Below are 15129 nucleotides of genomic sequence, written 5' to 3'. Positions count from 1 at the left end.
AAATGTCCATGAAGGTTACCTTTGCGAATTGCCCAAAGGCACTACTGTAGTTCCTTCCCTGTGTTGGTTGGTGTGTGTGTGTGGGCGTTGGTTGGTGTGTGTGTGTGTGTGTTGGTTGGTTAGTGTGTGTTGGTTGGTGTGTGTGTAGGTTGGTTGGTGTGTGTGTGTGGGCGTTGGTTGGTTAGTGTGTGTGTGTGGGCGTGTGTGTAGGTTGGTTGGTGTGTGAGTGTGTGTGTGTTGGTTGGTGTGTGTGTGTGTGTGTGTGTGTGTAGGTTGGTTGGTTAGTGTGTGTTGGTTGGTGTGTGTGTGTATGTTGGTTGGTTAGTGTGTGTGTAGGTGTGTGTGTGTGTGTGTGTGTGTGTGTGTATGTTGGTTGTGTGTGTAGGTTGGTTGGGTAGTGTGTGTGTAGGTTGGTTGGTGTGTGTGTGTGTGTGTGTGTGTGTGTGTGTATGTTAGTGTGTGTGTTGGTTGGTGTGTGTTGGTATGTTGGTTGGTTAGTGTGTGTGTTGGTTGGTGTGTGTGTGTGTGTGTCTGCGTTGGTTGGTGTGTGTTGGTTGGTGTGTGTGTGTTGGTTGGTTGGTGTGTGTATGTGGGCATCAGTGGTCTTTTTTTTTTTTTTTTTGTACCCCTAGCCCTTTGCTACTTCAGTAATTCAGATTTTCTGCTCTGGTAAAATGTTAAAATAATAAATGCTCTCCACTTATTTAATATGCAGTCTGTAAATGTACGCTTCTCTTTTCAGAACAAAAAAGCAATCCTTTCTTTCACCACCGGGGGGCTGGAGTCCATGTACTCTGCAACTGGGGTCAATGGGGATATGAATGTCATACTCTGGCCACTCCAGGTAACAAGTTTTACTGTATATATGTGTGTACTTATATTTTTCTTGCTGTCTATGTAAAGTAAAAATGATGTTAGGTGTAATTAGTGGGTCCTTTTAGCATCTTTCCACAAATCTGCCCTTTATGGAAGAGTGAGAAGAAGAAAGCCATTGGTGGAAGAAAGCCATAAGAAGTCCTGTTTGCAGTTTGGGAGAAGCCATGTGGGGGACACAGAAAACATGTGGAAGAAGGTGCTCTGCTCAGATGAGACCAAAATTGTAAACTTTTGGCCTAAAAGCAAAACGCTATGTGTGGGTGAAAACTAACAATGCGCATCACCCTGAATACACCATCCCCACCGTGAAACATGGTGGTGGCAGCATCATGTTGTGGGGATGCTTTTTTTCAGCAGGAACAGAGAAGCTGGTCAGAGTTGATGGGAAGATGGATGGAGCCAAATACAGGACAATCATAGAAGTAAATCTGTTAGAGTCTGCAAAAGACTTGAGACTGGGGTGGAGGTTCACCATCCAGCAGGACAACGACCTGAAACATACAGCCAGAGCTACAATGGAATGGTTTAGATCAGGGGTGTCAAACTCCATTTCATTGCGGGCCACATCAGCATTATGATTGCCCCAAAGGGCCAGTTGCATCTGTAAGCATAGATGTCCAGATCACCCCTCGCTTACATCAGATCTCAAGAGCCCAACACCAACAGAAGTCAAGAGTCCCCCTCCCTCCCTTACATCACAGTGCACCTATCTTACCTTGTGCTGCTGCTGGTAGGAAGCTGGGGGTGGAGCTGGGAAGCAGAAAGTGCAGGGTCTGGAGTCCGTTTCCTGCGTTTGCCTAATTCTGAGACCAGGAGAGGAGACAAGGGGGTGCTGCGACTCCACAGAGAGGTGGAGGATCTGTAGGAGGAATTTTATCCTGCTTTCTGCTGCCAACTGCTGAGACAAGGTGGAGGCATAAACAATGGGATTTTCGCAGCTGCAAGGGCCACATGATATGGCCTGGATTCGGCCCAAGGGCCTTGTGTTTTGACACGTGGTTTAGATCAAAGCATATTCATGTGTTAGACTGGCCCAGTCAAAGTCCAGACCTAAATCCAATTGAGAATCTGTGGCAAGACTTGAAAATTGCTGTTCACAGACGCTCTCCATCCAATCTGACAGAGCTTGAGATATTTTGCAAAGAAGAATGGGTAAAAATGTCCCTCTCTAGATGTGCAAAGCTGGTAGAGACATCCCCAAACAGACTTACAGCTATAATTACAGGGAAAGGCGGTTCTACAAAGTATTGACTCCGGGGGGGGGGGGGGGGGGTGAATGAATACAAATGCAGCCACACTTTTCACAGATTTATTTGTAAAAAAATTTTGAAAACCATTTATCATTTTCCTTCCACTTCACAATTATGTGCCACTTTGTGTCGGTCTATCACATAAAATCCCAATAAAATACATTTACGTTTTTGGTTGTAACATGACAAAATGTGGAAAATTTCAAGGGGTATGAATACTTTTTCAAGGCACTGTATATGACGAGAAAAGCAGATAAAGGCACAGTCATAAGTAATCAGTGATAAGTACCTGTAAAGGGATGATAAGTCCACTTTAACCACTTTACGCCCACCTGCCGCAGTTATACTGCGGCAGGCAGCCGCTCCTGTGCAAACTGCTGCATCAGTTACATCAGTTGCGGGCAGGCAGCTAGCAGATGAGCGTGCACCGCAGGCGGCACGCTTCCGCCCATGCTCGTCAGTGGGGAAGCTGATGCACAGAGCAGACGGCTCCGATTGCCGCCTGACACCCGCGATCGTTCCCCGCTGAGAGAGAACAACGGTCAGCTGTTGTAAACACAGCCAACCGTCCTTCTCCCTGGAATGACCACAGAGCTCCTGTGATCCTTCTATATAGGAACACAGGTCTCTATGGTCCTTTCGCAAGCCCCGCCACCCACAGTTAGAATCACTCCCCTAGGTACAAATTTAACCCTGTGATCACCCGCTCTTTTAACCCCTTCCCTGCCAGTGTCATTAGTACAGTAACAGTGCATATTTTTCAGCACTGATTACTGCAGTTATGTCACTGGTAGCCCCAAAAGTGTCAAAAATGTCAGTCAGGGGTCCGATCTGTCCGCTGCAATGTCACAGTCCCGATAAAAAATCACAGATCGCCGCCATTACTAGTAAAAAACAAAACAAAAATGACATAAATCTTTCCCGTAGTTAGTAAACACGATAACTTTTGCGCAAACCAATCAAATTTTTATTTTTACCATAAATATGTAGCAGAAAACAAATTGGCCTAAAATGTTAAAAAAAATTTGATTTTTAATTTTTCTTTTTTTTGGGGAATGTTATATAGCAGAAAGTGAAAAATATTTTTTTTTCAGAATTGCCGCTTTTTTTGTTTATAGCACAAAAAATAAAAATCGCAGAGGTGATCAAATACCACCAAAAGAAATCTCTATTTGTGGGAAAAAAAGGACATCAATTCTTTTTCCGTACAGCGTTGCACGATCGCGCAATTGTCCACTACAATAACGCAGTGCCGTATCGCAAAATATGGCCTGGTCATTAAGGGGGCAAATCCTTCCGGTCCAGAAGTGGTTAAGGAATGAAAATGCAGAGTGGGTCATAGTAAGCGCTCTGCATGTGTGGGGCCATGGCAGGACAGAAAAATAATTTGTGCTTTTTAATTGGTCATTAACAAAGCCTGTTAATTGGTCAGTTAGGGGTGCAAAATTGATTGGTCAGTTAAGGTACACTTACCTTTAATTGGATGAAAATAACAAATTTAGCTACCTTGAGTCCATTTCATTCCCTATAAAAAGTGAAATCCGTTAGGAATTTCAATCAGCCGGAGCAGAAGAAGGAATTTTCTCCCTCCCTCCCGCCCTTGAGGCTCGTCTTATTTCTTTTGTTTCTATTGTAATGGGGGATTATAATATTGTAAAAATTTGGGTAATTCTGGCTTTTTGGCCTGAGTTACATATTTTCAGTATATAAGTAATGTATGTGTACTTGGTTAGTTCGAGCTTTGTGGCTGAACTAAAGTATTTGTAATGTTATGTATCGTATATACTCGAGTATAAGTCGACCCGAATATAAGGCGAGGCCCCTAATTTTACCACAAAAAAGTGGGAAAAATTGACTCGAGTATAAGCCTAGGGTGGGAAATGCAGCAGCTACTGGACCACCATGAGACACAAAACAGGGGCTGCGGGCATGGTATAGGACATGGCGCAGGTCATGGTAAGGGCATGGTACAGGTGATGGTACAGGCATGGCACAGGTGATGGTACAGGAGATGGTATAGGCATAGCACAGGTGATGGTACAGGCATGGCACAGGTCATGGTACAGGTGATGGTATAGGCATGGCACAGTAGGTACAGGCATGGCACAGTATGTACAGCCATGGCACAGGTGATGGTACAGGAGATGGTATAGGCATGGCACAGGTCATGGTACAGGAGATGGTATAGGCCTAGCACAGGTGATGGTATAGGCATGGCACAGTAGGTACAGGCATGGCAATGTATGTACAGGCATGGCACAGGAGATGCAGTGCTGCGGGCATGGTACAGGAGAATGTTTTGTACCATGCCCGCAGCACTGCATGAGGAAATGCAGGGGCTGCAGAGGAGTCTCACTTACCTTTCGGTGAGGCGCCTTCGATTTAAAAATCGCACCGCCCGGCGCCAATACGTCACCGTGAATGCGCCGCCGATGCTCGGGAAAGCCCGTACACGTTCGGCTTTTCCCGGGCATGCGGCACATGTGCGGTGACACATCGGCGCCGGGCTGTGCCATTTTTAAAAAGACAGTGACTCTAGTATAAGCCGAGGGGGGCATTTTCTGCATGAAAAAACATGCTGAAAATCTCGGCTTATACTCGAGTATATACGGTAATATTAATAAATGGCCACGCCCAATTGCACCAATACAAGTCAGTAGTCATTAGTGTAATTTTTGTTTTAAAGAAATGTTTTTTATTTATATCTTGATGTTCCGCCTATGGCACCATTCAAATGTTATATGTAACCTTGTGCTTGGAACGTGGAATTTCTTTGTACAATGTTGCTGTAAATCAATGCCTAGTCTTTGGCCTTGTGCCATCTAGACTGTGGACGGTTTCCATGCTGACTCTCCTGCTGTGTCTCCCACAGAGAGGAGTCTTGAGCTTCTGTGGTTTCCAGGTACTTGAACCTCAGATCGGATACAGCATCGCGCACACACCTCCTGAGAAACGCACCCTCATCCTGGAGGCCTGGGAGGCTCGTCTGGCCAAGATCTGGGAGGAGAAATCCATCAGCTTCGTGCCCAATGAGGAATTTGACATGACCTTCCCTGGGGGGTTTGTGCTGAAGAAGGAGGCGATGGAGAAGCACAAGGAGCGGTATGGGCCCAGCGTGGGGCAGCACATGGGCAAGCCCCTCCCACCTGACAGTCAGGTGAAGGCGGGCTGTACAAGGCTCTGAGTTCTCTGTATATTGCTGCTTGTTACTATTCCATGGGAAATAAAACTAGGCCAGTGCTTTCTACTGACTGGACTGATGTTTCTGCACTTTGACAATGTGTTCCACAATATTCAGGTAAAGGGCAAAAGCAAATAATAAAAAAATAATATAGCACATAAAATTGTGATGTAAATCATATTGTAATTGAATGTTATTAAAAATTCCCTTTCCTTTTCAATCTGCAGCTGCTGTAATTTTCTGTAAAATGCAATATGGCTGCCTGGAGGCGCTCTGTACACAGAATGTATACTGACCACACCCCCAGAAACATCATTTCCTGCTTGTGTGATTGGCTCACTGATTTTCCCAGAAGTCTGCACTAAGATACAAGTCAGATTTTGGGACTCCCCTACACCAAAAATGTCATTTTGGAGAGAGACTCCCAAAGGGAAATCACGTCTAAAGGGATGCAGACTAGGGATCGACCGATATCATTTTTTTCATTGCCGATACCGATATTTTGGTCATCGCGTATCGGTATTGGCTGATATTTTTGTACATTTAAAAAACATTTTTTTTTTATTTGACAGGTACTCTTGTGGAGGGATCTGGGGGGTCTAAAAGACCCCAACCCCCTCTTCTGCACTTAAAAGCATTCAAAACGCCAGGTTTGGCTGTTTTGAATGCTGTCATTTTTTTTAATCTGGCGCCGAGTACCAGGAAGTGAGGTCATGACATCACTTCCGGGCTTTTGCATGGAGACCTGATCAGAGCCGAATGCGGCTTTGATCGGGTGTTCGGCGGCCATGCAGGCTGGTTTCCCGGGTCTCCCGGTGGGACGGGAGACCAGGGCGAGCCACGGGAGGGGGGGGGGGATGTCCCTTCCCGCTCCCTGTAATGACCACCGATGTGGCTGAGAAGCCGCTCGGCTGTCATTACAAGACAATCGACCCTCGGCTATGGATGCCGGTACCGGGGTGGTGCCTCTAGCTGCAGGCATCACTCCGGTACAAGCACTTTCCGAAATATCGGTAATATCGGTCACCTCCGGGACAGATTCTGATATACAGTATCGGGAAAAGTGCATATCGGCCCTCTGATTTATCGGCTTTGCCGATAATCGGTCGATCCCTACTCTGTACACAACCCCCCTCCAGGAATGTCATTTCCTGCTTGTGTGATTGGCTCACTGATTTTCCCAGAAGTCTGCACTAAGATACAAGTCAGATTTTGGGCATCCCCTGCACCAAAAATGTCATTTTGGAGAGCGACTCCCAAAGGGAAATCATGTCTAAAGGGATGCTGACCCTGACACTTTTCTCATTAGGGCCCTGCAAGTGCAGCAGCTGACTAACAATTATAAAATCACTCCCATTCACTTTGCACATGGACACACAGAAACAAACAGCTATTTCTTCAGGATAAGAAAAGGTAGGAATATGCAACAAAGTTTGTTACAATCCCTGCAATGTACAGAGATCACCCAAAAGGGGGGAGGGGTTTTCTCAACAAAAGTGGAGTTACTCTTTAAAAAAAGAATTCTAGGTAAGGATATTTTATACACGGTTGCATTGATCCAGCTTGGACCATACCTGATCAATGGAAATCACAGCTGGAAATCACAGTAGCAGGCACAACTACTCCAGCAATAGCTTCCGGGTCCACTGCTGAGCGGCTGCTCTGCTACATTCTTAACACTAGAGGGCGGCCGCTCAGCACCATTCAGACTGCTATGTATTTTCGGAATGAATGCAAAGTGTTCTCTGATTGGATTAGATGAAGAGGCAGGATGGCGATTTCACGTTAATGCCAGATTCAGATGCAATAGAACAATAGGTGTGCTAAGTCTCCCAGTTTGTTTTCTTTAGAAAGCAGGCATAACATTGGTAAAAAAATAAATAAAAGCCTGTCCCCTGCCAGCATTCTGTAGAGACGGACCCTTGCTTTTCAGTAGGGAAACAGTGGACTCGCTGCATAGGTCCCTGTTGAGTCAGAGCTATTGGTCTTCTATTATCAGGGGACATGCTGGACCTCTGCAGAGAGACACTGCTTTCCCCACAGAGAGTAAGGGCATGCTGGCAGGGGATATGTTTTTTTGTACTCAGGCTGTGGCTACTTTCTAAGGACAAGGAACTTTAAGGGTCCTTTCACACGAGCGCTCCAATCAGATCTGCCTGTCAGTTTTTCAGGCGGACCTGATCGGATGCTCCATGCATCCCTATGGGGCAGCGGATGACAGCGGTGACATATCCGCATCCGATCCTGTCTGTGAAAACCAGACGGATGGAAACCCTTTTTTCCATCCGTCCAGGGGATTGGATCGGATGAGAGCGGACAGGCGGTCATAAAGTAGTTAATCGGAGAGTACTGATATTTTTGGGATCAGACCGCCTCTACATCTCCTCCAGCGGCCCTGATTTGGTACCATTGGTGGGCCGGGACACCTATGTAAATTATTTTGAATGTGGCCAGATACACGATATTGCTAAAAGTATTGGGACGCCTGTCTTTACACACACATGAACTTTAATGGCATCCCAGTCTTAGCCCGTAGGGTTCAATATTGAGTTGGCCCACCCTTTGCAGCTATAACAGCTTCAACTCTTCTGGGAAGGCTGTCCACAAGGTTTAGGAGTGTGTCTATGGGAATGTTTGACCGTTCTTCCAGAAGCGCATTCGTGAGGTCAGATACTGATGTTGGATGAGAAGGCCTGGCTCGCAGTCTCTGCTCTTATTCTTTCCAAAGGTGTTCTATCAGGTTGAGGTCAGGACTCTGTGCAGGCCAGTCAAGTTCCTCCACCTTGCTCATCCATGTCTTTATGGACCTTGCTTTGTGCAGTGGTGCGCAGTCATGTTGGAACAGGAAGGGGCCGTCCCCAAACTCCTCCCACAAAGTTGGGAGCATGAAATTGTCCAAAATGTCTTGGTATGCAGACGCCTTAAGAGTTCCCTTCACTGGAACTAAGGGGCCAAGCCCAACCCCTGAAAAACAACCCCACACCATAATCTCCCCTCCACCAAATGATTTGGTCCAGTGCACAAAGCAAGGTCCATAAAGACATGGATGAGTGAGTTTGGGGTGGAGGAACTTGACTGGCCTGCACCTCAACCCGATAGAACATGGGATGAATTAGAGCACAGACTGTGAGCCAGGCCTTCTCGTCCAACATTAGTGCCTGACTTCACAAATGCACTTCTGGAAGAATGGTCAAACATTCCCATAGACACACTCCTAAACCTTGTGGACAGCCTTCCCAGAAGAGGTGAAGCTGTTATAGCTGCAAAGGGTGGGCCAACTCAATATTGAACCCTACGGACTAAGACTGGGATACCATTAAAGTTCATGTGTGTGTAAAGGCAGGCGTCCCAATACCTATGGTAATATAGTGTATATACTGTGAGTTCTAACTTTTCTTTAAACTGCCCACTAGATGGCGCTTCAATCCCTCTCTATACACACACACGAGCAGTTGGGGAAATCACATGTGATTCTTTGCAGTGAGCACCCCAAGCATTGGATCTCTTTTCAGAGGAACGTAGTGCAGCAGCCTCAAGCTATTCCTGACTACATTTTTTTATTTTATTTTTTTTTAAAACCACAACAGGGATTTTGTATTGGAATAGCGCACTGCGACTCTGAGCTCAGCACTTGGATGGCAGTTGCGGCACAGGTGCGCTTGACAGACAGTTCCATTGGCTGCTGTGTGTGTACTGACCCCCCTCGGCTGCCATGTAGGTGGGTGCTCACAACACAGATAAGTCGCCTGTTTTTAGCGACCCGCTGGCCATCCATGTGACTGAGGCCTTACATTACATAGAAGGGGAAAGCTGGAAGGATTTTGCAGCAAGCAGAAATGTTTTAATATTTTTAAAGCCCGACTCCGGACAGAAAAAGAAAAAACAAAAAAATCCCTTGCAGCGGGGCTGGTTTTGTAGAGGGGAAACCTTTTACTTTCCGGATCTGTCGCTCCCTTACATCCAGAGCCAGGCTATGGACCCTGATTTTGTCTTGAGGATGCCAGAACTCTACATCACGGGGGTGCAAAAGCTGCAGGGAGGAGTGGAGGATCAGGTAAGTACATCGATCAGCCATGACCTTATGACCAGTGACGGGTTAAGTGAATAACATTGATTAATGGCATGGGTGGGATATATTAAGCAGAAAGTGAACATGTTGTCTCTAAAGTAGATGAGTTAAAGCATCCAATTTTGTTGTGTATGGGGCTGTGTAGCCGCAGAGTGGTCGGGATGTCCATGCTGACCCGTGTGCACAGCCGAAAGCTCCTACAATGGGAACGTGAGCATCAGAACTGGAGCACGGAGCAATGGAAGAAGATGACCTGGTCGGATGAATCACCTTTTCTTTTACATCATGTGGATGGCCGAGTGCGTCACTTACCCGGGGAGGAGATGGCACCAGGATGCAGTATGGGAAGAAGACAAGCTAGCGAAGACGGTGTGATGCTTTGGGCAAATATTCTGCTTGAAACCCTGGCTCCTCCTATTTGAGGATGTCACTTGACTTACCACCTACCTAAAACCTTATTGGTGACCAAGTACGCCCCTTCATTGAAACGGTATTCCCTGATGGCAGTGACTTCTTTCAGGAGCATAGTGCTCCTTGCCGCACTGCAAAAATGGTTCAAGAATGGTTTTGATGAACACAATTTGTTTGGAGGTGTTGACTTGGCCTCCAAATGCCCCAAATCACAATCCACTGAGCATCTGTGGGATGTCCTGGGAAAACAAGTCAGATCCATGGAGGTCCCACCTTACCACTTCCAGAACTTAAGGAGATGTACAGCCAAAGCTTGTTTGGCTGTACATCTCCTATGGACCACAGGAGTGGTTTGTTCTGCACTCCTGTGACCTGTTTTCAGCAGACAGCAGGCTGAAATCTGCTCTCTGCTGACATCACAGAAGTTGGTCCAGGCACCGCGTCATCATGACAATGGAAGTCCGGATCCGCTAGGTTCCTGGAGCGACACCTGGCTCAGCCTCTCAGCGAGCCGCTGAGAGGCTGAGCCGGCCGCTCTTTGCCCCTTGGAGGCTGAGCCGGCCGCTGTTCGCCCCTTCACAGCCCAGCACTCCAATGAGCGAGGAGGAGGTAGTCAGCAGCTTTCTGCTCACAGAGCTGTGAGAACCGAGCGGTCAGCAGTGTTTGATCGCTCGGTTATCAGTGTAGAGGCACCGGGGGACTGATGCTGCATCCACCTAGGTAAGTATAATTGGGAAAAAAAAAAAACTGAATCCCATACATCTCTTTCAAAGGCTCTGCTATTGATGGCTTGGTGCCAAATTCCACAGCATCAGAGGTTTGTTTGCAGCATCAACTTGGCCTCCAGATCTCAGTCCAATTGCGCATCAGTGGGATATGCTGGGAAAACTGGATCAATCCATGAAGGCCCCACCTCAAAACTTAAAAGGATCTGCTACCGACGACTTGGTGCCAGATACCACAGCATACCTTCAGAGGTCTAAGGGTGTCCATGCCTCGATGGGTCAGAGCTGTGTTGGCAGCAAACAAAGTATTAGGGGAGTGGTCTCATTGTTCACCTAGACCAGTAATGGGGAACCTTGGCACCCCACATGTTTTGGAAATACATTTCCCAAGATGCTCATGCACCCTGCAGTGTAGTGGAGCATCATTGGAAACGTAGTTTCAAAACATCTGGGGTGCCAGATGTTCACCATCACTGCACTAGACAAAAACAAGCCTTTTTATTTACCCAGAGTTGGGCTTTAAGTTATGCTATTTGAATGGGGACATGTAACAAAAAATAAAGTAGGTGTGGCTGCAAAAGTGGAAATACACTTTAACCTCCTCCCATCCGCGCTATAGCCGAAGTATGGCTGCAGCGCGGACTCACATTTTCGGGAGGCCGTTTTTAAACGGCCTCCCAGAAACAGGCTCCCCGCGCGCGTGCATCGTGGTGAATGGCCAATCACAGCGGCCATTCACCACGTGATCGGACCGTCCAATGAGAGATGATCTCATATGTAAACATATGAGATCATCTCTCATCGCCAGCGCTCCTTCCTCACACAGAGACTGCAGTGTGAGGAAGGAGAGAGCAGATCAGCCGTCGGGGACAAAGAAAAAAGTAATCAGGGCACTGATCACCAGTGCCCTGATTACACAAGGTACACCAAAACACACTAACTGCCCACCATCAATGCCCACAGTGCCCCCCATCAGTGCACACAATCAGTGCCGCCAGTCAGTGCCTGCTCATCTAGGCACTGATGAGCACTGACTGGCAGCACTATGGGCACTGATGGTGCTGCCCATCAGTGCTCATCAGTGCCACCCGCCAGTGCCCATCAGTGCCGCCCGCCAGTGCCCGTCAGTGCCACCTCTCAGTGCCTATCAGTGCCGCCTATCAGTGCTCATCAGTGCGGCATATTAGTACCTCCTCATCAGTGCCACCTCATCAGCGCACATCAGTGAAGGAGAAAAATGTATTTATTTTCAAAATTTACTCGCAGAAAATAAGAAAAACTTTTTTTTTTTCAAAATTTTCTGTCTTTTTTTTTTTGTAAAAAATAAAAAACCCAGAGGTGATTAAATACCACCAAAAGAAAGCTCTATTTGTGTGAAAAAAATGATAAAAATTTCATATGGGTACAGTGTAGCATGACCGCGCAATTGTCATTCAAAGTGTGAGAGCACTGAAAGCTAAAAATTGGTCTGGATGGGAAGGGGGTATAAGTGCACAGAAGGCAAGTAGTTAAATCAGGCCAAGAGCAGGTTCCAACAAGTAGTGAACACAGGTTTTTTGTCTCCCTCTTGTGGACACATTGCTGTAGTGCAGTAATTAAAAAGAAAAAAAAAAGCTACAGCTCTGTAGGGATGAAAGCAGAACAAAAGGTAACAAGGCCCTCATCGCTTACCGCCTGCTAAAAGTACATTTACTGCTAGCAGGTGGCACAGCAACGTACTGGTACATTATGCCCCACTTCCTTTGTTTTAGGTGCTCATGTGCATGCCCCCTGGTGAACTGTGCTGTGACTGGACACAGCACGAGTATGTCAGCAGGTTACAGCCAATGATTTTGGCTGTATACCTGATTGGCTGTGGCCAATCACAGCACAGAGTTCTGTGTTTACAAACACACAGTACAGCAATCTGATGGTTTCTTCTCCCTGAAATCAGCTCTGAGTTCAGGGTGAAAAGACAGCCAGAGCCTATAGCCCCGTACACACGCACAGATTGTTGGCCGTAAATTGTTGGCCAACGTCCGATCGGCCGATTGTCGGCTTGTTAGTATGACGCTTCCGACAACCAACTGCAAATTTTCGGCCGAAAAAAAATCTGGTGTGCATGCTATAAAACTTTTGTTGGCCAACAACACAACGGCCGATTGTTCCAGTACAGATTTCGGCAGACAAAAATCAGATGAGCAAGACTGGGCATGCTCAGAGAAGAAAAAACACACGGAAAGTAAACCAGCACATGACATCACTTCTGAAGTTGGTTTTTGTTGGCCAACAAAAGTCCAGTGCAAGTCTAGAGCACATTTCAACCAACGCAACAACACTGGACAAAAGTTGGCCGATCAGTTGGCCAACAATCTGTGCGTGTGTACGAGGCTTTAGGCTCCTTTCACACACTCCGTCCGTTGGACGGAGTCCGTTTTTCTCAGCGGGGGATCGAGCCGTCGATCCCCCGCTGAGCAGCAGGAGGACAGCTGTGTCTCCGCGCTGTGTGTGGAGACACAGCTGACAGTTCCCCATGCATCTCTATGGGGGAAATCGGATGTCAACGGACCGTCAGTCCGTTCTCACCCGATCCCATCCGATCCGATCCGCTGGACGGATGGAAAATAGGGTTTCCATCCGTCCAGATTTGACGGATCGGATCGGGTCAGATGTCACCGCTGACATCCGATGCCCCATAGGAATGCATGGGGGGGACCGTTCAGATCCGCCAAAAAAACGGACAGGCGGATCTGAACGGTCCGCCTGTGTGAAAGGGGCCTTAGAGTAAAATCAGCACACATACACTTATGAGGCACACAGTTAACCCCTTGATTGCCCTTTTAAATACCCCTGTCATCCATTAGTGTCATTAGCACTGTGTTATCACTGTATTAGTGTCACTAGCAACGTCAGTGTCAGTTAGCACCAGTTTGTCTGCCACCCTATCACAGTCCTGCTATAAGTCGCAGACCACCACCATTACTAGCATAGTGTCATAGTGGTGTGAATTTCAGTATGTACAGCTGTGGTCAAAAGTTTTGAGAATGACACAAATATTAATTTTCACAAAGTCTTCTGCTTCATTTTTTTTTAGATCTTTTTGTCAGATGTTACTATGGGATACTGAAGTATAATTACAAGCATTTCATAAGTGGCAAAGGCTTTTATTGACAATTACATAAAGTTTGTGGAAAGAGTCAGTATTTGCAGTGTTGATTCTCTTTTTTTTTTTTTTTTCCAAGACCTCTGCAATTCCCCCTGGCATGCTGCTAATCAACCTCTGGGCCACATCCTGACTGATGGCCGCCCATTCTTGCACAATCACTGCTTGGAGATTGTCAGAATTTGTGGGGTTTTTTGTTCACCTGTCTCTTGAGGATTGACCACAAGCTCTCTCAATGGGATTAAGGTCTGGGGAGCTTCCTGGGCATGGACCCAAAATTTTGAAGTTTTGTTCCCCGAGCCACTTAGTTATCACTTTTGCCTTATGGCGAGATGCTCCCTCATGCTGGAAAAGGCATTGCTCCTCACCCAACTGTAATTAGATGGTTGGGAGGAGATGCTCTCGGAGGATATTTTTGTACCATTCTTTATTAACCTCCCTGGTGGTCTGATTAGGTCAGGATTTCTGTGCTAAAATCGGTACATTGTTTTGCATTGAAACCGGTTTTATATTTTAAAACTCACCTTCCCCTGCGATCCCCCACCGTCCTCACACTCTCTCCCCGCTCTGTGCTCAGCAGATGCCGGCACCTGCCTTCCGGTTCCCTTCCCTGCGAGTGTTGCGACGCAGGGGGGGGGGGGGGGGGGGAGTGGAACCAACGGCAATTTAAAAAATGTACATAAACCAAATGAGATACAAAGTTGCGATCCTAACGGATTACGCTGTATCATCCCATTTCACCACAGGATTTCACCAGGTGACTTTTCCAGTGCCCTGCCTGTGCTTTTCCAGTTCTTTGTGCCTGGAAAATAGAGAACGACCATGGCATCCAAAAAGCGTTCTTTTTGCACAAAAGTGCTTTTAGAGGAACTGGAAAACAGCAAAATAGAGTTACTTGAAAAACTGAGCAATAGCGATTCGTGGGAAAATTCGTCATCAGGTACGGAAAGTGAGGACAGCGACGATTCTGATGTCTCTTTCTGGCACATCGCTCCGTTGGAAATTCTGAAGAATCATTTGATATTCCTCCAAAATTTCACAAGCTATGTGCAAGAAAGAGACATCAGAATCGTTGCTGTCATCACTTTCTGTACCTGATGACGAATTTTCCCACCAATCGCTATCGCTCAGTTCTTCAAGTAACTCCGTTTCGCTGTCGCTATTTTCCAGTTCCTCTAAAAGCACTTTTGTGCAAAAAGAACGCTTTTTGGATGCCATGGTCGTTCTCTATTTTCCAGGCACAAAGCACTTGAAAAGCACAGGCAGGGCACTAGAAAAGTCACCAGGTGAAATCCTGTGGTGAAATGGGATGATACAGTGTAATCCAATCACAGCTTTGTATCATCTCATTTGGTTTATTTACATTTTGTAATTTGCCGCCGGTTCCACCCCCCTGCGTCGCAACGCTCGCAGGGAAGGGAACCGGGAAGACAGGTGCAGAGACAAGACAGAGGGGAGAGAGTGTGAGAACGGCG

At 46.7% G+C, this 15129-nt stretch overlaps 1 protein-coding gene across 1 annotated transcript in view; it reads left to right on the top strand.

Annotated features, from left to right (window-relative positions):
* The window catches only part of NQO1 (NAD(P)H quinone dehydrogenase 1), a 54051-nt gene extending 48606 nt beyond the window's left edge, over positions 1-5445 (top strand). Inside the window, exons 5-6 of the mRNA XM_082270045.1 lie at positions 743-844; positions 4999-5445. Of these exons, the coding sequence (XP_082126171.1) occupies positions 743-844; positions 4999-5310 (414 nt within the window). The 3' untranslated portion in view covers positions 5311-5445. The remainder of the gene's footprint in view (positions 1-742; positions 845-4998) is intronic.
* Positions 5446-15129: the final 9684 nt, after the last annotated feature.

This window comes from Pelophylax lessonae (genome assembly GCF_965119305.1).
Source record: "Pelophylax lessonae genome assembly, chromosome: 10".
Taxonomy (NCBI): domain Eukaryota; kingdom Metazoa; phylum Chordata; class Amphibia; order Anura; family Ranidae; genus Pelophylax; species Pelophylax lessonae.
This window is presented reverse-complemented; position numbering and strand designations above follow the sequence as displayed.